The sequence below is a fragment of the Lipophrys pholis genome (genome assembly GCF_963383615.2).
Source record: "Lipophrys pholis genome assembly, chromosome: 10".
Taxonomy (NCBI): Eukaryota; Metazoa; Chordata; class Actinopteri; order Blenniiformes; family Blenniidae; genus Lipophrys; species Lipophrys pholis.
In genome coordinates this window covers 18,222,580-18,242,139 of record NC_137640.1, presented here as the reverse complement: position 1 = coordinate 18,242,139, position 19,560 = coordinate 18,222,580, and the positions used below count along the sequence as shown (strand labels likewise).

General features: G+C 40.9%; 1 protein-coding gene across 4 annotated transcripts; it reads right to left on the bottom strand.

The window, feature by feature from the left end:
• Positions 1-5,404: 5,404 nt before the first annotated feature.
• lhx9 (LIM homeobox 9) lies at positions 5,405-19,148 on the bottom strand. 4 transcript variants are annotated; one of them, XM_080472643.1, is made up of 6 exons: positions 19,089-19,146; positions 15,141-15,379; positions 14,016-14,218; positions 12,638-12,996; positions 9,106-9,308; positions 5,405-5,769 (listed from the first exon to the last, which is right to left on the bottom strand). In XM_080472643.1, the coding sequence occupies exons 2-6, from the start codon at positions 15,318-15,320 to the stop codon at positions 5,713-5,715; spliced, it is 1,002 nt and encodes a 333-aa protein (XP_080328769.1). In that variant the 5' UTR covers positions 15,321-15,379; positions 19,089-19,146; the 3' UTR covers positions 5,405-5,712. The 4 variants fall into 4 exon arrangements, with proteins under 4 accessions (XP_080328769.1, XP_080328770.1, XP_080328767.1 ...); XM_080472644.1 differs by having other exon boundaries at positions 12,638-12,993; XM_080472641.1 differs by lacking the exon at positions 5,405-5,769 and adding an exon at positions 7,004-8,506 and having other exon boundaries at positions 19,089-19,148.
• Between the last annotated feature and the right edge of the window lie 412 nt (positions 19,149-19,560).

Sequence of the window (19,560 nt, the reverse complement as noted above, 5' to 3'; positions counted from 1 at the left end):
TAATCCTATTCAGGCTTCTCGTTGCTAAATATGCAGAATTTTTTGCACCCGGGGGCTGAAAGCCTATCTTAAACACCTAAAGAGGAAAAAACTGTTGGTGTTTTTACTCGTGTCTTTTTTATTTTCCTGTGTGTTGTTGATCTGGCTCAGGGGTTAGGTATGACTGCAATGTGGTAGAGACAGAAGCTGCAGTCAAAGCTCCTGTGATCGGGCGCAGACTTCATAGAGACCAGCAGATGGAGGGGAGAGGAGCTGCGTGCATCCTGAAGGTTTAGCAAGAACTGAAAGGTTACACTCCACCAGTACAAAGATGACCTGTCACACACTGAAACATGCCGTACCAATGCAGACGAGCTTCCTGTTTATGCACCTCACAGAGCGCAGCTATCACAGGGAAAGAGAAAAGGGATTACAGATGGAAATGTGTGTGAAATGTTGTCTCTCTCTTCATATACCCAGGCGAACTTGGAGGCACCGTGCATGTGATGCCTGCATTTCCATTTTATTCGCTAATTAATGTTGTTTTGTCTTCAAAGTGCAATTGCAACCTGTAGTTATCAGCCTTGATCGTAGCATTTCCAAGGTTGTCTGGATGTGAGCCGTCACATAACAAATAGGTGTAAATATAGAATAACAGCACAATGGAGATTTAAAGGATTTATGGCGTGTGGAGTGCATTGTACAAATGAGGCACAAGAGAGATAGTCTGTGATAATGTGAAGGACAAAACTGGCATTTTATTTCTGTCTAAGTCGCTTTATAAGAAAATTGTTTGGTTGCTGTTGTGTGTCTCAGTTTATGTGTACCGGCATGAGCGCCAATACATTCGTCTATACCTTTTTTTTTTGGCAGACACCCAGCACAGCGGATCATCTCCACCTGCTCGGTATCAACAAGAGGTCAGACACACACACACACACACACACACACATCCTCTCACACACACACACACACACACACACACACACACACACACACACACACACACACAGCAGTTGAGCCGTGTTTCACTCACATCGTCACCCTTCTGACATCTGTCTATGTGTGTGTCCCTGCACCGGTGTGTATTTGAGTTAGTGGGGTGGTTGGTGTGCGAGGTGAGGTTAAATAGGCGCCTAGCAATGAGAGCAGGGAACTGAGGCGGAACTGGCAGAATATCACACACACACACACACACACAAGCGGTGACAATTGAAACAACACTATCAGAGCAACATGTAAACGCCAGGTGTAGCCTCTGCCTCAGTGATTATTCCATACTTTGTTTGGCTCATGTCGCCTGTCACTGTAAATGTATAATGTGTTACTGGGAATGTGTGTCTGTGTGTGTGTGTGTTCACAGGGACCCACTCTCCTGGAGTGTCAGTAGGGATGTAGGTGATGTGAATTATCGGTGTTGTCAACCACGGAGAGTAGAACTTTGTTCTGTGGTATCCTCCAAAATGAATCACACCTGTTGCTTTATGTGGTTCGACTTGTATTATTTTCTGCTTGTTCGTGACTATAATGCATTCAAAGGTATTGGACACCCACTGATTTAATTATGTGGCTGAACTAGCTTCAGTAGTTGGTTACAAAGCTGAATCAGATACCAGAGTTATTCATTTAAAGCGGAGACTTCCCCTGATATTTTGTGTTTTGACGTGCATGAAGCCTATCCTTGTACTTGCGTTCTCATTTTGACCTTTGAGAGTAACTGATTCCAAATATCAGCCACTGTTTCAGTTAATAGAAGTTGAGGTGGATGTGAATCCCAATGCATTTTGCAGCATTAAAAGTTGAGCACTCTTACAACCACTTGTGAGTTTCATCTGTCAGGTTGGTTTTTGAATTGTCTTCATGTTGTCATGTCAAGTGCCCTGATATGTGCATGTACACCGCGTTCCCAATTGTTATGCAAAACGTATGGAAGTGTCATAAACATTAAATTCGTTGTTTTTCAATTGAATTTATCGTGTCTCAGGGCTCTTGGGATAACTGAAATTGATCTCGGACACCTGTGATCATTAGTTTGCCAGGTGAGCCCAAGTAAAAAGAAAAACTACCAAAGAAGGACATTCCACATTATTAAGCGGACCACCTTTTCCAAGTAATATGGCAAAGAAAAAGGATCTCTGCTGCTGAAATGCATGAAATAGATGAATGCCTTGGACAAGGCATGACAATTTTAGATATTTCGCGAAAACGTAACGCAATATCGTACTGTTAAGAGATTTGTGGCTGATTGAGAGCACAAATGGGTTGGTGGCGATAAAGGTACAATGAAGGAGGTTTCTGCCAGACAAATACATTGGATTAAGAGAGCAGCTGCCAAAATGCCATTACAAAGCAGAAAACCGGTATTTGAAGCTGGTTGGTGCCTCTGGAGTCTCACAGACATATCAAGGTGTCGGCTCCTCCAGAGGCTTGCTGTCATGCATAAACCTTCTCTTCGGCCACCTCTAAACAATCTCTCAGTAAACAGGCTCATTCACTGATGAGTGCTGTGCAACGCTGGATGTCCAGACGGATGGATGTAGTGGATGGTAGGTGGATGACCACCATGTCCCAACAAGGTCAGCAAGGAGGTGGCGGAGTCACGTTTCGGGCCAGAATCATGGCGATAGAGAGAGAGAGAGAGAGAGAGCTGGACGGGCCCTTTTGGATCCCTGAAGGTGTGAAAATTACCTCTGAAAAAGTATGTGGCGTTTCTGATTGTCCACTTTATTCCATGTGCTTCCCGTAACGAAATCATCTTCATGCATGTCAATGCATCCTCTTGTGCTGCAAGGAATACCTCTGCATCGCCGGATGCTACGGGCATAGAAAGAGAAAAACCCATGGTGTGGCCCCATCCTCCCCCGACCTCAACCCTTTTTGAGAACCTTCGGAGTATCCTCAAGCAAAACATCTATGAGGGTGGGAGGCAGTTCACATCCAAGCAGCAGCTCTGGGAGGCTATTCTGACACCCTGCAAAGAAATTCAAGCAGAAACTCAACGGATGCATGAAAGCTGCTATCAAATCAGGTGTTAGAAGGTGACGTCTGACCTCCGAATGCTGCAAATTCGACAGGCGACCATTTTCAGTTCTCACCTTGCTTATAAAATGTTTTGAAACTGTTGAACATAATAATTTGGAACGGTGCATTTTAAGTTGTTTTTTTTTATTTTGGAACGAAAATACTGTTATCATTGGGAGGCTTGTTACAGTGATAATAATATTTGAATATACTCTAACGGTTGATGACTTGAAGATTGGCTGGCTGACTGTCATTTGGATCGACTTCAGGAAAATTGGAGAAAGATATCTGCATAATACTTTGGAATGCGAGGTATATCGGTGCTGTGAAATAAGATACATTTTCAGACATCTATTTGTTCTTATATTGTTCTAATAAGTGTATAGTGTTGTGTATATATAGAGTAAGTAAAAGTACTCCCGCTAAAGATTTCCCAGTAGTAAGTATTTCCGTCTTAGTTTTCTTTCTTTCTCTGAGGTCCACATCTGCCGGGGAGACGCAGGATTCGAGACTGTTTTTATATCGTCATTGTAGACAGCTGTCCTTTAAGAGAAGTAGATAAATGAGGAAGAAGAATTTTGCACAAGGCCTGTTGGTGATACCGCAGTTTGGCACAGTCAGTCTCAAGAAACATGGACCCAAAGAATTTTGCTGCACAAATGCCTGAATATATGTTTGTTCCCCGTCTTTTTTTTGACATACACATCTTTTTTTTTTTTGGGGGGGGGGGGGGGTGGGATATCTGGACAAGAGTAAAGCAGCATTGTTGGCAACAGGGAAAATAAGCAGGCATTGCTTATACACACACTGTATATATATATGTACACACAAATACCGATAAGATGTATTCCGGTCACCGGCAGTCCAACAGTGAACCCCTGAAATTCTTGTCAACACGAAGCCGTGATGTTGTCCAGAATTTTCATCCAACAACCCCCCCCAAAAAGAAAACTGAGCGGCGCCTGGCTATGTTTGTTTGTGTTGCTGCTCCAGCCCCGTTTCCTGTAGCTGTGTGGTGTCAACCCGCCCACCGTCCTCCCATCAGGCCCGGGGAACACAGCCCTGCTGCCACAGCGTGCAGGCACCCCAGCGAGACTGAGGTTTCCTCCTGGACTGATGGAAGTGTTTGCCATTTCCCACATTGCTGGAATTCAACGCCAGCCTGTTTACTGGTACCCGTGTGGCTTTAGTCTTTCTTTCACCCTCTTTAATTCCTCTCCTCCTCGTTGTTGACGTGGTCTGTTTAGCTTTATACTTATTAGTATCCCTACCAACATCACTGAGGTTATTTCACTTCCGTATGCATTTGCTGTCGTTAATCCAAGAGATATGTCAAAAGTTGTTTGTCGGCCGGTTTTTAATTTGGATGTCAAAAGCAACTTGTTTTGCAAAATGCATGACTTTAATTATTAAGCTTCGTAGAACTTAAACGGATAGTTGTGTGGCAAAATGCGAGGTGTCAAAAAGTAGTAATCTTTTATGTGAAAGAGATGTATATCACCTATTATCACCGATCTAGAGGTGATATAATATGCCTATGTACAGTAAGGTCGTAAGAAACCAATGGTTCAGTCTTCCCAGGAACCTGAATGTCATCAACAAATAGGATTGAAGTGGCGAATATCCTCACAGTGACACTGGTGGTGTTTGTTTATCCGTGTGCAACACGATACAAGGGCATCAGGGACGTCATATTCATATGCTTTATTTTGCAGCTGACAATAAATCATACAGTAAATCAAAGGAAAATAATAGACATCTCAAGAAAAAAATGCTAACAATATGATGAGGCGCATGCAAAATGAGAATCTCTTCTTTATCTGCTTTTGTTGTTGTTTTTTTTTTTTCTTAAACTTCCTTTCCACGGTACAGCCAGATGGCAAAGCTCCAGCTCTGCAGTCCTCTTCATACACTCATCATATCTGATGGGCATCCTGCTGCCGAGTTTCAAGGAGGCCGCGTGTTTATGAAATGACACTTGTGACAAAAGAAAACTTCTATTTAGCAAGCAGATCCTTCGGTGGGGTGCATATGGGGGCAGCTTGTGTTTGCAGGTGTGTGCGTGTGTGTGTGTGTGTGTGTGTGGGTGTGTGTGTGTGTGTGTGTGTGTGTGTGTGTGTGTGTGTGTGTGTGTGTGTGTGTGTGTGTGTGTGTGTGTGTGTGTGTGTGTGTGTGTGTGTGTGTGTGTGTGAGTAAATGTATATATTGATCTTACTATAGGAGCAATGGGAGAAGGACTGTATATTGTGTGCGAGTGTGTGTTTGTACATGTGTTAATATGTGTGTTCATAGTAGTCACATCCATACTGTCTCTGTTTCACACTGGTGTTGCTGGATGCTTGTTGTTTTACAGTTGCATCCAATCTATCTGTTGGAATTTCTTTTTTTTTCTCTTCTTTTTTTTAAACTATGTTACAGTACACTTTATTATCATTTTGGTGCATTTACCATTCCAATACAGAGATTATTTTTTTTTCACATTAATATCATATATATTGTACACTTCAGGGTCTCCTCCGTTGATGGATTCAAACATTCAGGACAAAGTTTGGCTTTTAAAAGAATTCTTGTACATTTGCAACTGAAACAGATCTTTTTTAATTGTTGGTTGTTCGTTTATTTGTACTCAGTATGCTATCATCTTATCCTAACATTGTCTTTGTCTTCAATGGTGAGGAATTCCCATCAAAGTTTTCCCCTTCTGTTAATACTTTAGGGAATTTTCAAACGTCGGGATGTATGGCTGTAATGCCCCAAGATTTGTTCTCCCTGAAAGAAACGATAGAGTAAGAATATATTAACTACAGAGCAACCTGGCTTTATGGGGTCTGCATTTAATCTTACTTCATTTTAGGTTTACCAATATATTATATGCATAAATATATACTGTATATGTATAGCGATAAAAACTCAATATGTGCTTTGCAGCATTCCTTTTATTGAAATTTTAAAGCCACGTTCATGCATTAAAAAGCAACTTCATATTTTTTGACTGCAGGGTTTAGATGCAAATCCATGGGGCATTACGTTGAAAACTATAAACATCATAAAATAGGAAATAGAAATTAAAGAATGGAGGCAAAAATGAAGACGTTCAACTGGTCCTAACAACTGAAAGCTGTCTTATTTGTCGATGTGAGAAAGGAAACATAATTGTATTCAAGAAAGAACACAAAAATGGCAAGTGTAATGAAAAATAAAACCCATTTAAAGCAAAGTATTTTTATTCACACAAATTTAATAAGATATATAACAACCGTTTGGTCCATAAATATTTAAGGGGAAATAGTTTCTATACACCATCTTTATCAAGAAACAGGGAAACATGGACAATCTTGATAGAACACTTACTGTACTCAACTATTAACACGAAGATCAATATATAAGGTTCTTGGATTACCCAACTATATCTGAAAGAGTGCACAAATGCTTTCTATGACATCGCTGCCCCCTTTTTAACAGGATACACCATAAAAAGATCTTCGGAAATAAGATGCAAAACAGTACAAAACTAGTGAGGCGCCAAAAGGATGTGAATCAGTTAACAAAGAACACATATATCCTGAATTTCACAAACTTTCTCCCAAGTTATAGCATAAGGCACATAGTAGAACTGAGTTAGGCATCTACTTCATTAAGTAGATCAAGAGTGCCACTTTGTCCCACAATAGAACAAAATTGTGACGCTCACAATGAAACATATCAACTCCATTGAAGATTTTCCTCTCTCTCTCTCTCTCTCTCTCTCTCTTTCCTCGCTATCTTTCAGCCAGAAGAAACATGTTTTTGGTCTGTTCAGTGGCAAGTGTCGTCAAAGAAAGTATAAATATGGCCAAAAACGGAGTACACGAGGACAATGATTACCCACTGGCTGCTTCTTACGACTCCACCTGTCTGAGGTCATTTGAATGTTGATGTCAGATCTACAAACCTAGTCTGCAATGTCACAATCGCTATATTTCTCATCCCTACTCTTTTTTTTTTTTCCTTTCATTTTCATAATCACATCGTTACCCTGAGCAACATGATAAAATCAATAATGCACTTTTTTTTCCTTCTTTTTTTTTTTTTTTTACTGGGCAGTATATTGTCACTGTGCAATTGAGTTTAGCTGTGGATCTATGGATATGTTTACTCAGCTTCATCCATTTGACTGTGCTTAAGTCTATGAGGCCAAAATTTAAAAAAAAAAAAAAAAAGAAAGATGCTGTCATGAAAACAATCGATTATAACAGTGCCCATTAACTACTCTATCATCTGAATTTCTCGTGCCTGTTTTTAATCGTCAAACCATTTCTATCAATGTGACTGCATTTACATGTTGAACAGTTACCACTGCACAGGTTGTTTCTTTTTATTCACCTCAGCCAAGTAAAATTGTGAATCAAGACAAAATGTAAGTGGCTTAGCGTCTATCTGCTGTTACAAGCTGCAATGGCTGACTGCTTACAGTGTAATTTAGACGTTTTACAAGTAGCTCTGTGAGATATACCAATGTCTGACTCCATCCAACTCAGTCCGTAAGACTGAAACATTCGGAAATAATTAAAGCCTGTTTTCTGGAGTTACCCGAATACAGAACATTCTACAAGGTTAATTTCGCAAATTATTCCAAAACAGAAACAAAGTCTTTAAATTGAATAGTGCGAACACAGTGCATACATATACAGGTTTCCGAGGGCAAGGTATTCATATTAATTTTAAATTTACCAATTGACCATAAATTAGGAAGGGCTCATTCTGATCATAATTCAATACAAATGTACAAATGAAGTCAAATCATGTAAAGAAAATTCTACTTTTGCAAACAAGCTTCAAGTTTTGTTCTCTCTCTCTCTCTCTTTTTTTTTCTTCTTTTTTTTTTCCAAAAAGATTTCAGAGTCCATAACAGTTTACTAATTTCTTCAATTCCAAAAATGTCCAGTCCAAAATCAATCTCTGCATATGCCGCGCAGTTTCAAATGCTACACATTAAAAAGATTCCCATGTTTTAATGTGGCCACTGCTGCTGCTGCTGTTGCTCTTGTTGTTCTTGTTTGTGTACACAGTACAGCACTTTCTGTTCCAAGGAGCTGTCTCTGGTTGATTTAAAGGTGTCACTTAAAAAAATAAAATGTAAATCGAGGAAAGAGAATAAAAAGAACCCAATCCCACCCTCTGCCCCCCCCCCCCCCCCACCCCCCTCCCAAAAAAAAAAAAAAATCCCCCAAAAAATCAGATTAAAAAAAATCAGTCTGCTATTGATAGCTTGTTAGAAAAGGTTTGTCAAGGTAGTTTGTGAAGGGCTCCCCGAATCATGGCTGTCCAAACTAGAGGTGACGGAGGTCACTACAGTGATAGAGGGGTTTGTCAGGTCTGTTAGTGTGGCCGCGCTGGAGGGGGGGGTCAGGGCCCCACTGTCGGATGAGGGTGGAGGGAGTGAGGTGCCATCAGCCTTATCAACACCTCCATTCTCCTGTCGCAAAACGTTCCTTCTGAATTTGGCTCTTGCGTTTTGGAACCAAACCTGCAAACCAATCCCAGTGTGGCTTTTACTTTTTTGTTTAAGTAGAATTACTTTTAAGAAGAAAAAAAAAAAAAAAGAACGTATCAAATCATTGGTACAGTAGCTTACATATCAAGTTAGCAAAGGTCTTTCTAATTTCATACATTATTTTGGTGTTAAGGGGCACCGAACACTGAATGCAATATAGTCGGTTTTAAAAGCAAATTAAAAGCAAAATCCTATTTTTTTTTCTTTTTTTTCTTTTTTTTAGCTGTGAGAGATAAATTACCCCTTTCCACTAAAGTAACTGTAACACGGACATGTGCACTCATGTTACTAATAAAGTTACCAGCAATTTTAAACTTGAGTTTGTACGCTTAAGCACTACTTAATCTTTTTCCTTTCTCATAAGAATAGCATTTAACCATTACAAAAGTTCACATAAATACCCCTGGATGTACATCTAATGACTAAATGGACCAACGAAACAAAGTAAAAACCAAAAAGATGACATTGATGGTAATTTGGATGTGAAATGACGGGGATGTGGAGGGGGACTGGGATGCACGCACACACACGTGGGGTGATCACATTAGTTAGAAGAATGGCTCTCTGCTTACCTGTAGCACTCTCTTAGTGAGGCCCGTTTTCTGGGCCAGCTGCTTTAAGTCCTTGGCGTCTGGGTTATGGTTGATGGCAAAGTAGGATTTCATTGTCCGCAGCTGATGGTGCTTGAAGGAGGTCCTCATGCGTTTGGTCTTCTGTGTTGGAGGGTAGGCCTGCTGGTCCCGGTCCAAGTGATCAGTGTCATTCTCATTACAGCCTGCAGAGAGGGCAGAAAGCAGAGGAAAGTAAAATTATTTATCTCTGCAAGAATTGTTAATTTTTTTCCTCTTCTTAGTTTTTCCTGTTTCATTTCCTCTACATTCTTGAGATTTCGTGATTGATGTCTCACTGATGATCACCCATCCCACTCCACTGCTGTAAAGGCATAATTATTCAAATCAGAAATATGCTTGAATCAAATTATCTTAGGTGTCACTAATTAAATTTCACACTAGTTTAAAGGTTGAGAATTACATCAATATGTTACTATATGTTCGGTATCGAAAGGACAAAAATGCTGAAATCATATGTGTTATAAATTTGTTTTCATGAACGTGTGGTGTGCCCAACATAGTGATAATCAGGAAACTGATTGAACTGAATATAATTACATTCATCAGATGTCATTATATGTAACCAACACATTGGGCATTGTGGATTTTTTTTTTTTTACTTTAGAATCTATGTTTGTAATTATCAAACAGGAAAATTATAAATATTCCCCATGGACTCGGACAGGGCTGAATTATTTCTGCTTATGCTTTCAAACACTAAAAGGCCTAATGGGCCTCATTTATCATAAGCTGAGTGCAGAGAACTCAAAACAAATCCACTTAGTTAAATGCTTTGCATTACTAAAAATAACAACTGGCATGTCTATGACATCAAAAAATATAAGAGTATATTACATATATTATTTCATTTTTAGGAACTTGTTCTATTGAGGTGGATGAAACGTTTTGTGTGACTACAGCAAAACAAAAAATTCAATTATACGAAAACTCCAGTAATTCTATGTTGCGTTTTCTTTTACAGCTCATGTATATGAGAGAGTATCCAAACTAATTTAGTATCTTTCCTTTAAAGATAAAGAATATCCAGTCAGAGGAGACTTTCTAAATTATCTCGCATATTGTATGCATTCCCAGTCTCCTTTCAGTGAAATGTCGAGCAGCTGGTTTTCTCAGTGGGTAATAAAACATCCTATTAAATAAACTAACACCTCATCATAAAGATGGAGTGTAAACACAGCCACAAATTAATTATTTGGCTAAATAACAAATCTGCCATGGATCAGGCAGAAAGTTGTGCTTATTAACTAGATTTACTCTTTTTAATTCCATTTTATTGAATTACTATCTACAATACTGTAAACTATATATTTTTTCTCCTCACCAATTTTTTTGGGGTTGTGACAGTTTTCTCCACGAAAACATAAACAGAGATTGATGGCGACGTTTTCCTTCCCCAGCCTGCACTGGATTGTGTTTCACTTGGTATTACCCACTAGGGGTCTCTATATCCAAACAAGACCAAACTTTACTGAGTGGCAGGGAATACGCGGAAGACTCGCTCACCTTTCCCTGGTGAAAACAAACACGAGTGCGCTCGCTAAAGCTGAAACGAAACCTCTGAAACAAGCCCTCTCCCTACAACCTCCTGATCTTCAGAGCAAAACGTTAACATGAACAATTTGATCCGATAATAAGAGAGGTTTCCAAAAGTGTGTTCGCCATGTCGTAATCGAGGCCAAGGAGCACTTTGGAGAGGAGAAATGGCTCTTTGTCCCTCCCTAATTTAATTACAAACATGAGGAGTTCTTTTTCTTTAGTTTCTCGGCCAAATTGAAGACTGCACCTCAGATTAAATCCTCGTTAAGAAGCAGCGCGCACGCCTAAAACATGTGCACAGGCCCCACGCAAACCAACCGACGTTTCTATTTTCACATGAAAAAATTATCTATTATATTCTGTTTAAATTCCCCCGGATGAAAACAAAACAAAAAAAAAACATATTCCCACCTGGGCTTTCTTTGTGTCTGTGAGGTCTAACAATGGGTTAAAGGAAACTTTTTTTTTTTTTTGGTCTTTGGGATTTCCTTTTGAGAGTTTTGTTGTTGTTTTTTCCTTCCTAGGCTACCTGTTGTGACTGCACTACATTTTAACACAATGGTGAAAGTGCTCTGGGAGGTAAAATCACAGGACAACAATGGACATTTCTCTACGGTGGCTTCTATATATGACAACTTTAGCATTTGCATAATCCCATGGAATTGTGTTTACGAAGAGCGAAGCAAAGCTCTTTCAGCCGGAGCAGTGACTGTACAGTGTTGTGTGTTCAGTGGCCCCGGCCTGTCCCTGCTGCAGGCCCCTCCGCCCGGCGCCGCCGCCCGAGTCCCTGAGAACTGTGCTGAGCGGCTCACATGAGGCCAGGGATTCCAACGTCACCTTCAATTAAGGAAGAACAATTAACGCGCAGATTACCCCTATTCCTCCCCATTCACCGGGAACACTGGAAACTTGGCGCACAATGACAAAGTTTGTCAACCGCGCACTAATTCGCAGAAAGCGACAACAAAATGGGGACGCTGCAGGGAGGGGTTGGGGGTCGGGTTGGAACACCGAGAGATCCTGTGCAAGGTTTGAGATGGAACCTACTTTTAACAGTAGCTCGGAGTGCACCGCGAGGATCGCTTTTCCTCCAACACAAGTCAAACACTCACAAATAAAAAACCTCCCATCAGTCTAAACGAGTATTCAACCGCAATTTTACGCAGCAGCCTAAACAATATTTACCCCACTCAGAGCGCAATAAATTCCTCCTAATTATAAAAGTCGATCGGAAAGTTGACTGCGGGGTCAGATTTCGATCATTGTCTGTGCAACACACGCCATAGAAACGGTGCGTAAAGGGACAAAGATTTACAAATCAATTAGCCCCGCGGGTGCGGCGGTTCAGGCGATGTTCACCTTCATTTGCAAGGCTCACATTACAGATTTATTAATATTATGCGACTCATGCAGCCGGGCTACTGAAGGAAGTGACCAAGGTTGTGTGCGTAACGAAGCAAAAGTCTGAGGGAAATCATGAAGAAAAAAAAAATTGTGTTAAATAATTTAGTGGTAGGAATTTTTTTTTTTTTTTTTTTTTATGTAATCCCATATATTTTGTAAACCATCTTCAAAAATCACTGAAGTGAGACGATGAGCTGTGATCTGCAAAGTCCGATGACCATTTTCTATAAACAGCAACACGGCCAAATCACCACTCCTATGGTTCCTGTGACTTCGTGATGGATCAAGTGCACGTCATAATAGTTCACACTAAATCTCGGATTAAAAGATATTAAAGCCTCCCTGTAGATTTCCCTGCCTCCCGCTCCTGGGCTCCTTCACACAATATACAGGTCAAAGCGTTACAGCTGTAAGCCACTTTTGCACCAAAAACTACGTGGAAATAGCCTCAATCTATACAAGTTATTTTTTGAAAATGTGTGAACATGTTGAGTCGACATGAGATCCGGCTCTGCGCAGCACGCTGTCTCACTTGTGTTATAGCTGGGTATATCTATCCCCATGGCTGGGCTCTTCCTCTTGCGCGGCCTTCCCTTCTGCGCGGTGCCGGTGCCGTTGAAGTAGGGGAGCGCGAGCCCGCCGCCCTTTGCTGCCAGTTCGGCGAAGTTGAGCTGGGGGTGGTAGTCCGGTCCCTGCACCAGGGTCTCGAAGTGGAGCCGGCAGTACACCAGGCTGTCCTTCATGCCGAAGTGATCGCCCGTGGTGAGGGTCTTGTTGCAAGTGGTGCACGTGAAGCAGCTCAGGTGGTACACGGAGTCGCGCGCTCGCATCACCATCTCCGAGGCCGATATCCCGAGGTGGCAGCGAGCGCACCTCTGCACGGAGAACCTTCTGGAACAGGCACATCGTCAAGAACCCTCATACATAAAACCTGAACGGGACAAACACACACGGGACGGGAGCGCGGGTCAAAATTCGACCAGCACTGGCCCTGCATGGTGAAAGTAGGCCGACCAGGTCAGTTCCTCTCTGCTTTCGCTGGGTATCACACTAACAAAGGGCTGTAAGGGACACAAACTCTGTCTGTTGTATTTACTAGCTCTGCTAGGCCTATATTTTTCAGGTTGTTTTTGTGCCAAGACCCACATCTGGCTTACAATTCAGTGCGTGTGCACAAATGTAGATACTCTCTGACAGACATAATACCACAGTAATGAAACCTCCAGCTGCACACCGACTGACGTTGCTCTGGACGTTAAGCACAAGGCTTTGCTCGAGGCTGAACTACAGGACTATAGGTATAACAACATCTCTTGTCTTACGTGAGATATTTTTCAATAACGGCGTTTTTAGAAGAACGACCTGGCTCGTGCAAGACTGGAAGTGTGTGTGTTGAACTATGGCATAAACCCCACAACCGCATTTTAACAGGCTTATTTCGGGGTCAACTCAAACATTACTTTTAAACAAAAATCGACACAAATGCATGCTGCAAAGAGGGTGACCGTGAATTAAAATTGTGTGGCCTACATTACACACCGATCTATAAAGAAAACATTACAATTGGGCTGATAACAAATTAACGACAGTTTCAATATCTCTGCTGATTCCCAATTAACGCCATACAGACCCCCCCTGTTGGGCTGCTGGGTTACTATTCAGGCTTAATTGGACCAAAAGGCTTCATCATAATTCCAGGTGAAAAGCCTGTTGAATGAGGACTAAGAGTGGCTGTACACAATTAATGGCCAAATGCTCTTTAAAAAGGTCTTCACAATAGAATCAGCATCATGACTGGGTCACTTTTTAAATAAACAAAAGGCACGAAGACAGCCCAGATTTATCTTTTTTTTTTTTTTTTTTAGGTCAAACGTATATTTGTGTGAAAGATTGGCCTGAGGTCTTCTTACCTGTAGTAATCCTCCTTGCAATAGATACTCCCATCCTTGGCAAAACAGGTTAGCTCAGACTCCAGCGCTAGTTTACATTCACAGCATTTGAGACACCGCAGGTGCCACTGTTTGTCCACGGCCAGGAGGTAGTATCTATCCGAAATCTTGCCGCCGCAGCCGGCACACAGCGCTGGCTTCTCTGGGCTCATAGAAGGCATGGTCTGCATGGAGGAGAGACAGACAGAGCTCAGGGCAACTGCTTCTTTCAAAAGGCTGCAGGGGGAAATCTAATGCCAGAAACACTATCACAAAAACAACAAGCACTGGCTCTGAGAAGCCTTCTCATCTTTAAATTATGTTTGTGTCAGCTGCCTCAATAGTACTTTCTAACGGCACATGGTGACACATGTAAAGACTTTATATGCTCACAGGCCTCAAACAGAATAAATATCATATAGGGGAAAAAAAACAACAACTGCTGATTCCAAAATACATTAAATAAACGCATTTTAACAAGTTGAAAAAAGTGATTGTGCTTTGAAACGTATGTATTATTTATGATATTAGATTTATTTATTACTTTAAATCCAAAATTTTAATTCGAGAAAATAAATATAAACTAAATGTTACAATGTGGAAATAAAAATAATAATTATAATTGTTATAATTATTATTATTATTATTATTATTATTATTATTATTATTATTATTATTATTATTATTATTATTATTATAACAGACTGCTTAAAGTTTGTTTTTTTATAAAGTAACTTTCAATTGCACTTAAAGTAAATACTTGGGGGGGGCATAATCTTATTACTACTTTAGTCTCCAGCCAAATATATAATCAGGAAACAAAAATTATTGGAATGTTTTCCTTTTTTTGTAAATGTAACATTTTAATAACAGAGCAGAAGTTAGTAAAATGTATAACATTTAAAGGTGATATTTTGCCGACTATCTTAGCAGGAAATAAAACAATAATTTTAGATGACAATGAACTCCTCCTGACTGCTCTCCTACTTCCACCAAAACAACTGCCCTTCTCCGGGCACGTCGGCTGTCCCCCTTTTTTACGCATCAACGAGGGTGAACGTAGGAGCTTTAACGCGAAGTCGCACACGGGTAGAGCCGGCCTCTTACCGACTCTCTGCCGTTGAGTTGCATGCCCTTAGCCAGTCGTGACTCCGATTTCGACCTTCTCTCCATCTCCTCCATGATTCCTTGGATGTGATCCCCGGAGATCCCGTGGAAAAGCATGGCTCCCGGTCCTGGACGCAACGTGCAACTGCCTGCCTCAGTCTTGCAGCCCACAACTTCCATATACTGTGCTGTAGCGCTGCGCCCCGCTTTTTCAGCGGATCCAAATGGACTCTGAGGCTCTAAGGGAGGCACACAAAACAATGACACCACCCAAAAGAATCAGAGCAGCTCCACGGCAGAGTGCAAAATAAGCAAGGGGAAGAAAAGGGGGGAAAAGAAACTACAGCATGGGTGGGACAGGAGGAGTGGTGATGGTGCACCAGCTTTTTCCTTCTTCCCCTTAATATATGTCCTCCAGAAGAAAAAAATACTTTAAAAAAAAATAAATATAGTCCAAATGATGCGATACACCGGTGTGGAAGTGGTGGGGGTGGAGAAGGGGAAGCTACAGTGAGCACTCGCAGAAAAAAATAATGACACAAAGTTTTGTGTTGTTTCTTTTCTGGTGATTTCTCTCTCGATTTCCCAGTCAGGGGTTCCTCTGAGCTTGGAGGTCAGGTTGGGACTGCCTGGATTTGAGAACCGTGTCCTATTTGTGGGGAGAGCAAAGCCGGCCCAGTCTGAATAATTTGGTAGGAGGAGTTCCCCTCTCTCTCTCTCTCTCTCTCTCTCTCTCTCTCTCTCTCTCTCTCTCTCTCTCTCTCTCTCTCTCTCTCTCTCTCTCTCTCTCTCTCTCTCCCTCTCTCCCTCCCTCTCCCCAACACACACACTCACACACCGCACACAGTTTGTCTCCTTCTCTGATTGCTATTCACCAACAAAGAGCTGTCACTTTTTCTCTCAAAAACTCCGATTCAGACTGAGGGAAGGACCACCACTTTATGGTATTGACATTTCCATTACTTTTATTCGCCCATTTAAAAGAGCAGAGGCGGGAGTCTTGTCATACATTTCATAAAACCTAACTTGAGTGTAAATATTTTATTTATTTTAAGCATCTTAAACAAATACAATAAAATACCCATGAAGTATGCAAAAAGAAAAACCCTAAGTGGTTTGATTTTGGAAGTTAAAAATGAACTCACATGAAACAGTATTTAACATTAAATTACGATCTATTTGATTTAATTTCGAGGTTAATTAAATTCTCTTAAAGAGAGCTGTGCCTGTGAAGAGTGACAGTTTTGAGAGTTTAAAATGGCTTTAATCAGGTGTTTGGGTGTCTCTGAATAATGTAATAACTGTGGGTGTGTGGTAGAAGTTGTTTATTATTGTCTTGGGCGGGGTGGTGATCACTGATAGGCTGGGGGGGGGGGGGGGGGGGGGGGGGGGGGGGGCACAGTTCCTTAAACAGTTTGACAGAATAGATTTTTTTTTTTTTTTTAAAGCACAAATGAATTAGGACAAATATATAAAAACAATACATCATGACAACATCTTGACGAAATAAACAAGGTGGCACCACAGCTCCTTGTTTTTTCTTTGAACACGAGCTAATAACATTTAAAAAGCTCGTTTAAAAAAAGATATTGAAATCTAAGGCTGGTCTTTTCTATGCAAAACTCCCTTCACTTACTCTGATTTGAAACAGGAATTATTCACTGTCAGAAAACTAATTAGCAGTCTTCTTCCTACCTATATTGAATCAGGGCCGATACCTGCAGGAGAGTTGATTGAATGACAGTCGTACATGAATTTAGTATGTCCATTTAGTATGTCCTATAGACAATGTAAAAAAAAAGAAGAAAAAAAGATCTGGAAGTATAACCAAGATAAACAAACCTGGAAACCACCAGCAGCTGGTGGGCACTTTTAAATGGGTATAGCTGTCTAAAATGAAATAGAAATTCCAAATACGTAGTTTAAGTAAAAATGACACAACCCATATTGTAGCTGCACAACAGCAGCTACAATATGGATTGTGTCATTTTAATGGACGTGAAAAACGGTGCTATGCAACTAAAAGAAAATGACTGAGGCGTTTAAGTGTCCGGAATACAATCCAAACATGGTGACACACACAAAAAAAAAAGGTATATTTTGGTCTCTATACTGACAGAGACCCACTGTGCTCTTTAAAGTCAAACTTGAGATAATGAGCGATGCTCTGTGCAGGATCAATGATTTCAAATGTCTGGAAACAACAAATAAAGAGGCTGAACGTGTAAGTCTGTCTTATCCCCATTAATAGATTTACTGAGATGGGGGGTATGGGGGGTGGGGGGGTTGCAGGTGTGGATGCTTCATCTCAAGACGCGTTACATTATCATGTGAACCCCCGCCCCCCAGCACGCACGCGCGCGCGCACACACACACACACACACACACACACACACACACACACACACACACACACACACACACACACACACACACACACACACACACACACACAGAGTGAACTTGTGTTGGCTTTAATTGGAGGCCCCTTGATAACAGCGCTATAAGACGAGGCTTGAACCCTCCTGGACGGGCTGAACCTGCAGCTGCTCTAACGTTAATTTTCGCTCTGTCAGAGTCTCAGCAGCAGCCACGGAGCGCTGAAAAGAGCCTTAAAAGGACGCACGGATTTCATTTCACCTGGACAAAGACACCCCGAGAGCAGTCATCAGCTCACTCAGTGTGATATTCACTGTGGTGTCTTTAAAAAAAACACACACACACACACACACACAAAAAAAAAACTATATTCCATATCATTGTGCCTTCAATTTGGACATTTAACTCTGGACTGATTCACGCAGGAGAGGCCGATTTTAATGCGTGCAACTTAATGTTTCTTGTGAAAGCATCTCTCGTTGCGTTAACGTCGATAATAAGCTCCTGTTTTGACCCGTTGCCTCCAGCAGTGACATTTCATTTGACTGAAGAGGGTTTAACAATGTGTCAGTGAACACCAAGGGGATGGGGGAATAATATCACTAATAACCTCTTTTGTGCTTTTGTTTTGTTTATATCTATTTGCTTGCTTTCCCCATAATTAGGATATACCTGCCTGAATACAAGTGAAGGGAGCCCGTTTTGTTTGTTGTTTTTCCTTGCTTTTATCACCCATTTAAATCAAAGAGCGAAACCAGCCCCCCCCCCCTTTTTTTTTAAAATAATTGACCAAAATAATTTCTTTAGCAAAATATAAAATGAATAAATAAGCCTATATCTATGATGAATAGTGTAAATAAACTGTGAAGCAAAACAAAGCTGACTGACCTTGTGTCATTTTTGCTTGAGTTATTGAGCACCGATTTGCCCTAATTTCTGCTCGTTGATCTTGTTTGGTCAAATTAAGGCATTAAACGTTAAGGAGTCACCGCTAAATATTATTACGGTATTTAACACCATGTGACACTTTCGAACGAGTGAAAAAAATCCATTTAGTACAATGTTAACTCCTTTACGATGAACCAAGAAGGCTAAGTAGGCCACTAACTTTTGTAAAATAAATGATAAAAAAAAGAAAAAGAAATAAATATTCTAACATTCATGCGTAGAAATAAAATTACCCAGACCTTATTTTTATTTTTATTAACTGAATCACTACTTGGAGACATTTAGTTTTTTCCCATGTTTTTTTTTTTTTTGGGGGGGGGGGGTATTTTCGATTGCAAGAAAGGTGTCTTTATTGAAAATAATCTGTATACTGAGTGAGTTTAGACCCTCGCAGCTTCCAGCACATCCCAGTGTATCGCGGTGAATAATCTCCACTTCTCTCTGTTTATCACACATCAGATCTGGCGCGCATTGCTTCACCCGTTCCCTCTCTTCCGCTTTCTACTGCTTCTTTTTTTTTTTTCTTCTTCTTCTTACAACAAATGCTACTTTTTTTCTTTTTCTTTTTTTTATTGTTATTGCCTGAAGATAAATAAATAGCTCGGAAAAGAGGGTTCTTACCTGAGGCTGTGCGGTTTGTGTCGAGAGATCCCTGTGCTGCGCGCAGGCTGAGCAACTCCGGACTGTGCGCTCCGCGCTGAGGAGACGGAGGGAACGCTGCCGGTAGATGGGGGGCTGTTCCTCGTTTCTGAGCTCACACTCCTAGTTGCAGCGTCAATTAAAACACAGGGCATTTAAATATTCCTCTCTCGTATGCAGACAGCCCTCAACACGCCACTGCACACACAATATGGGAAGTCATGAGCCAATGGCCTTCCCAGCGTGCAGCCTATGATATGTAATCTATCCTGGAATTAAAGAAGAAACACTCGTCGCCAAATTGTGACTTCTATACCGTTATATAAGATAAGATATAGGAGAATTTCCCGTTTGTACATGTCAACCTTAGGAAAACATGACTTGTGTTGCATATGAGTTTAATGACGTTTATTCTATTTTTTTATTTTTATTTTAGCCACAAAAGGCAAGTAAA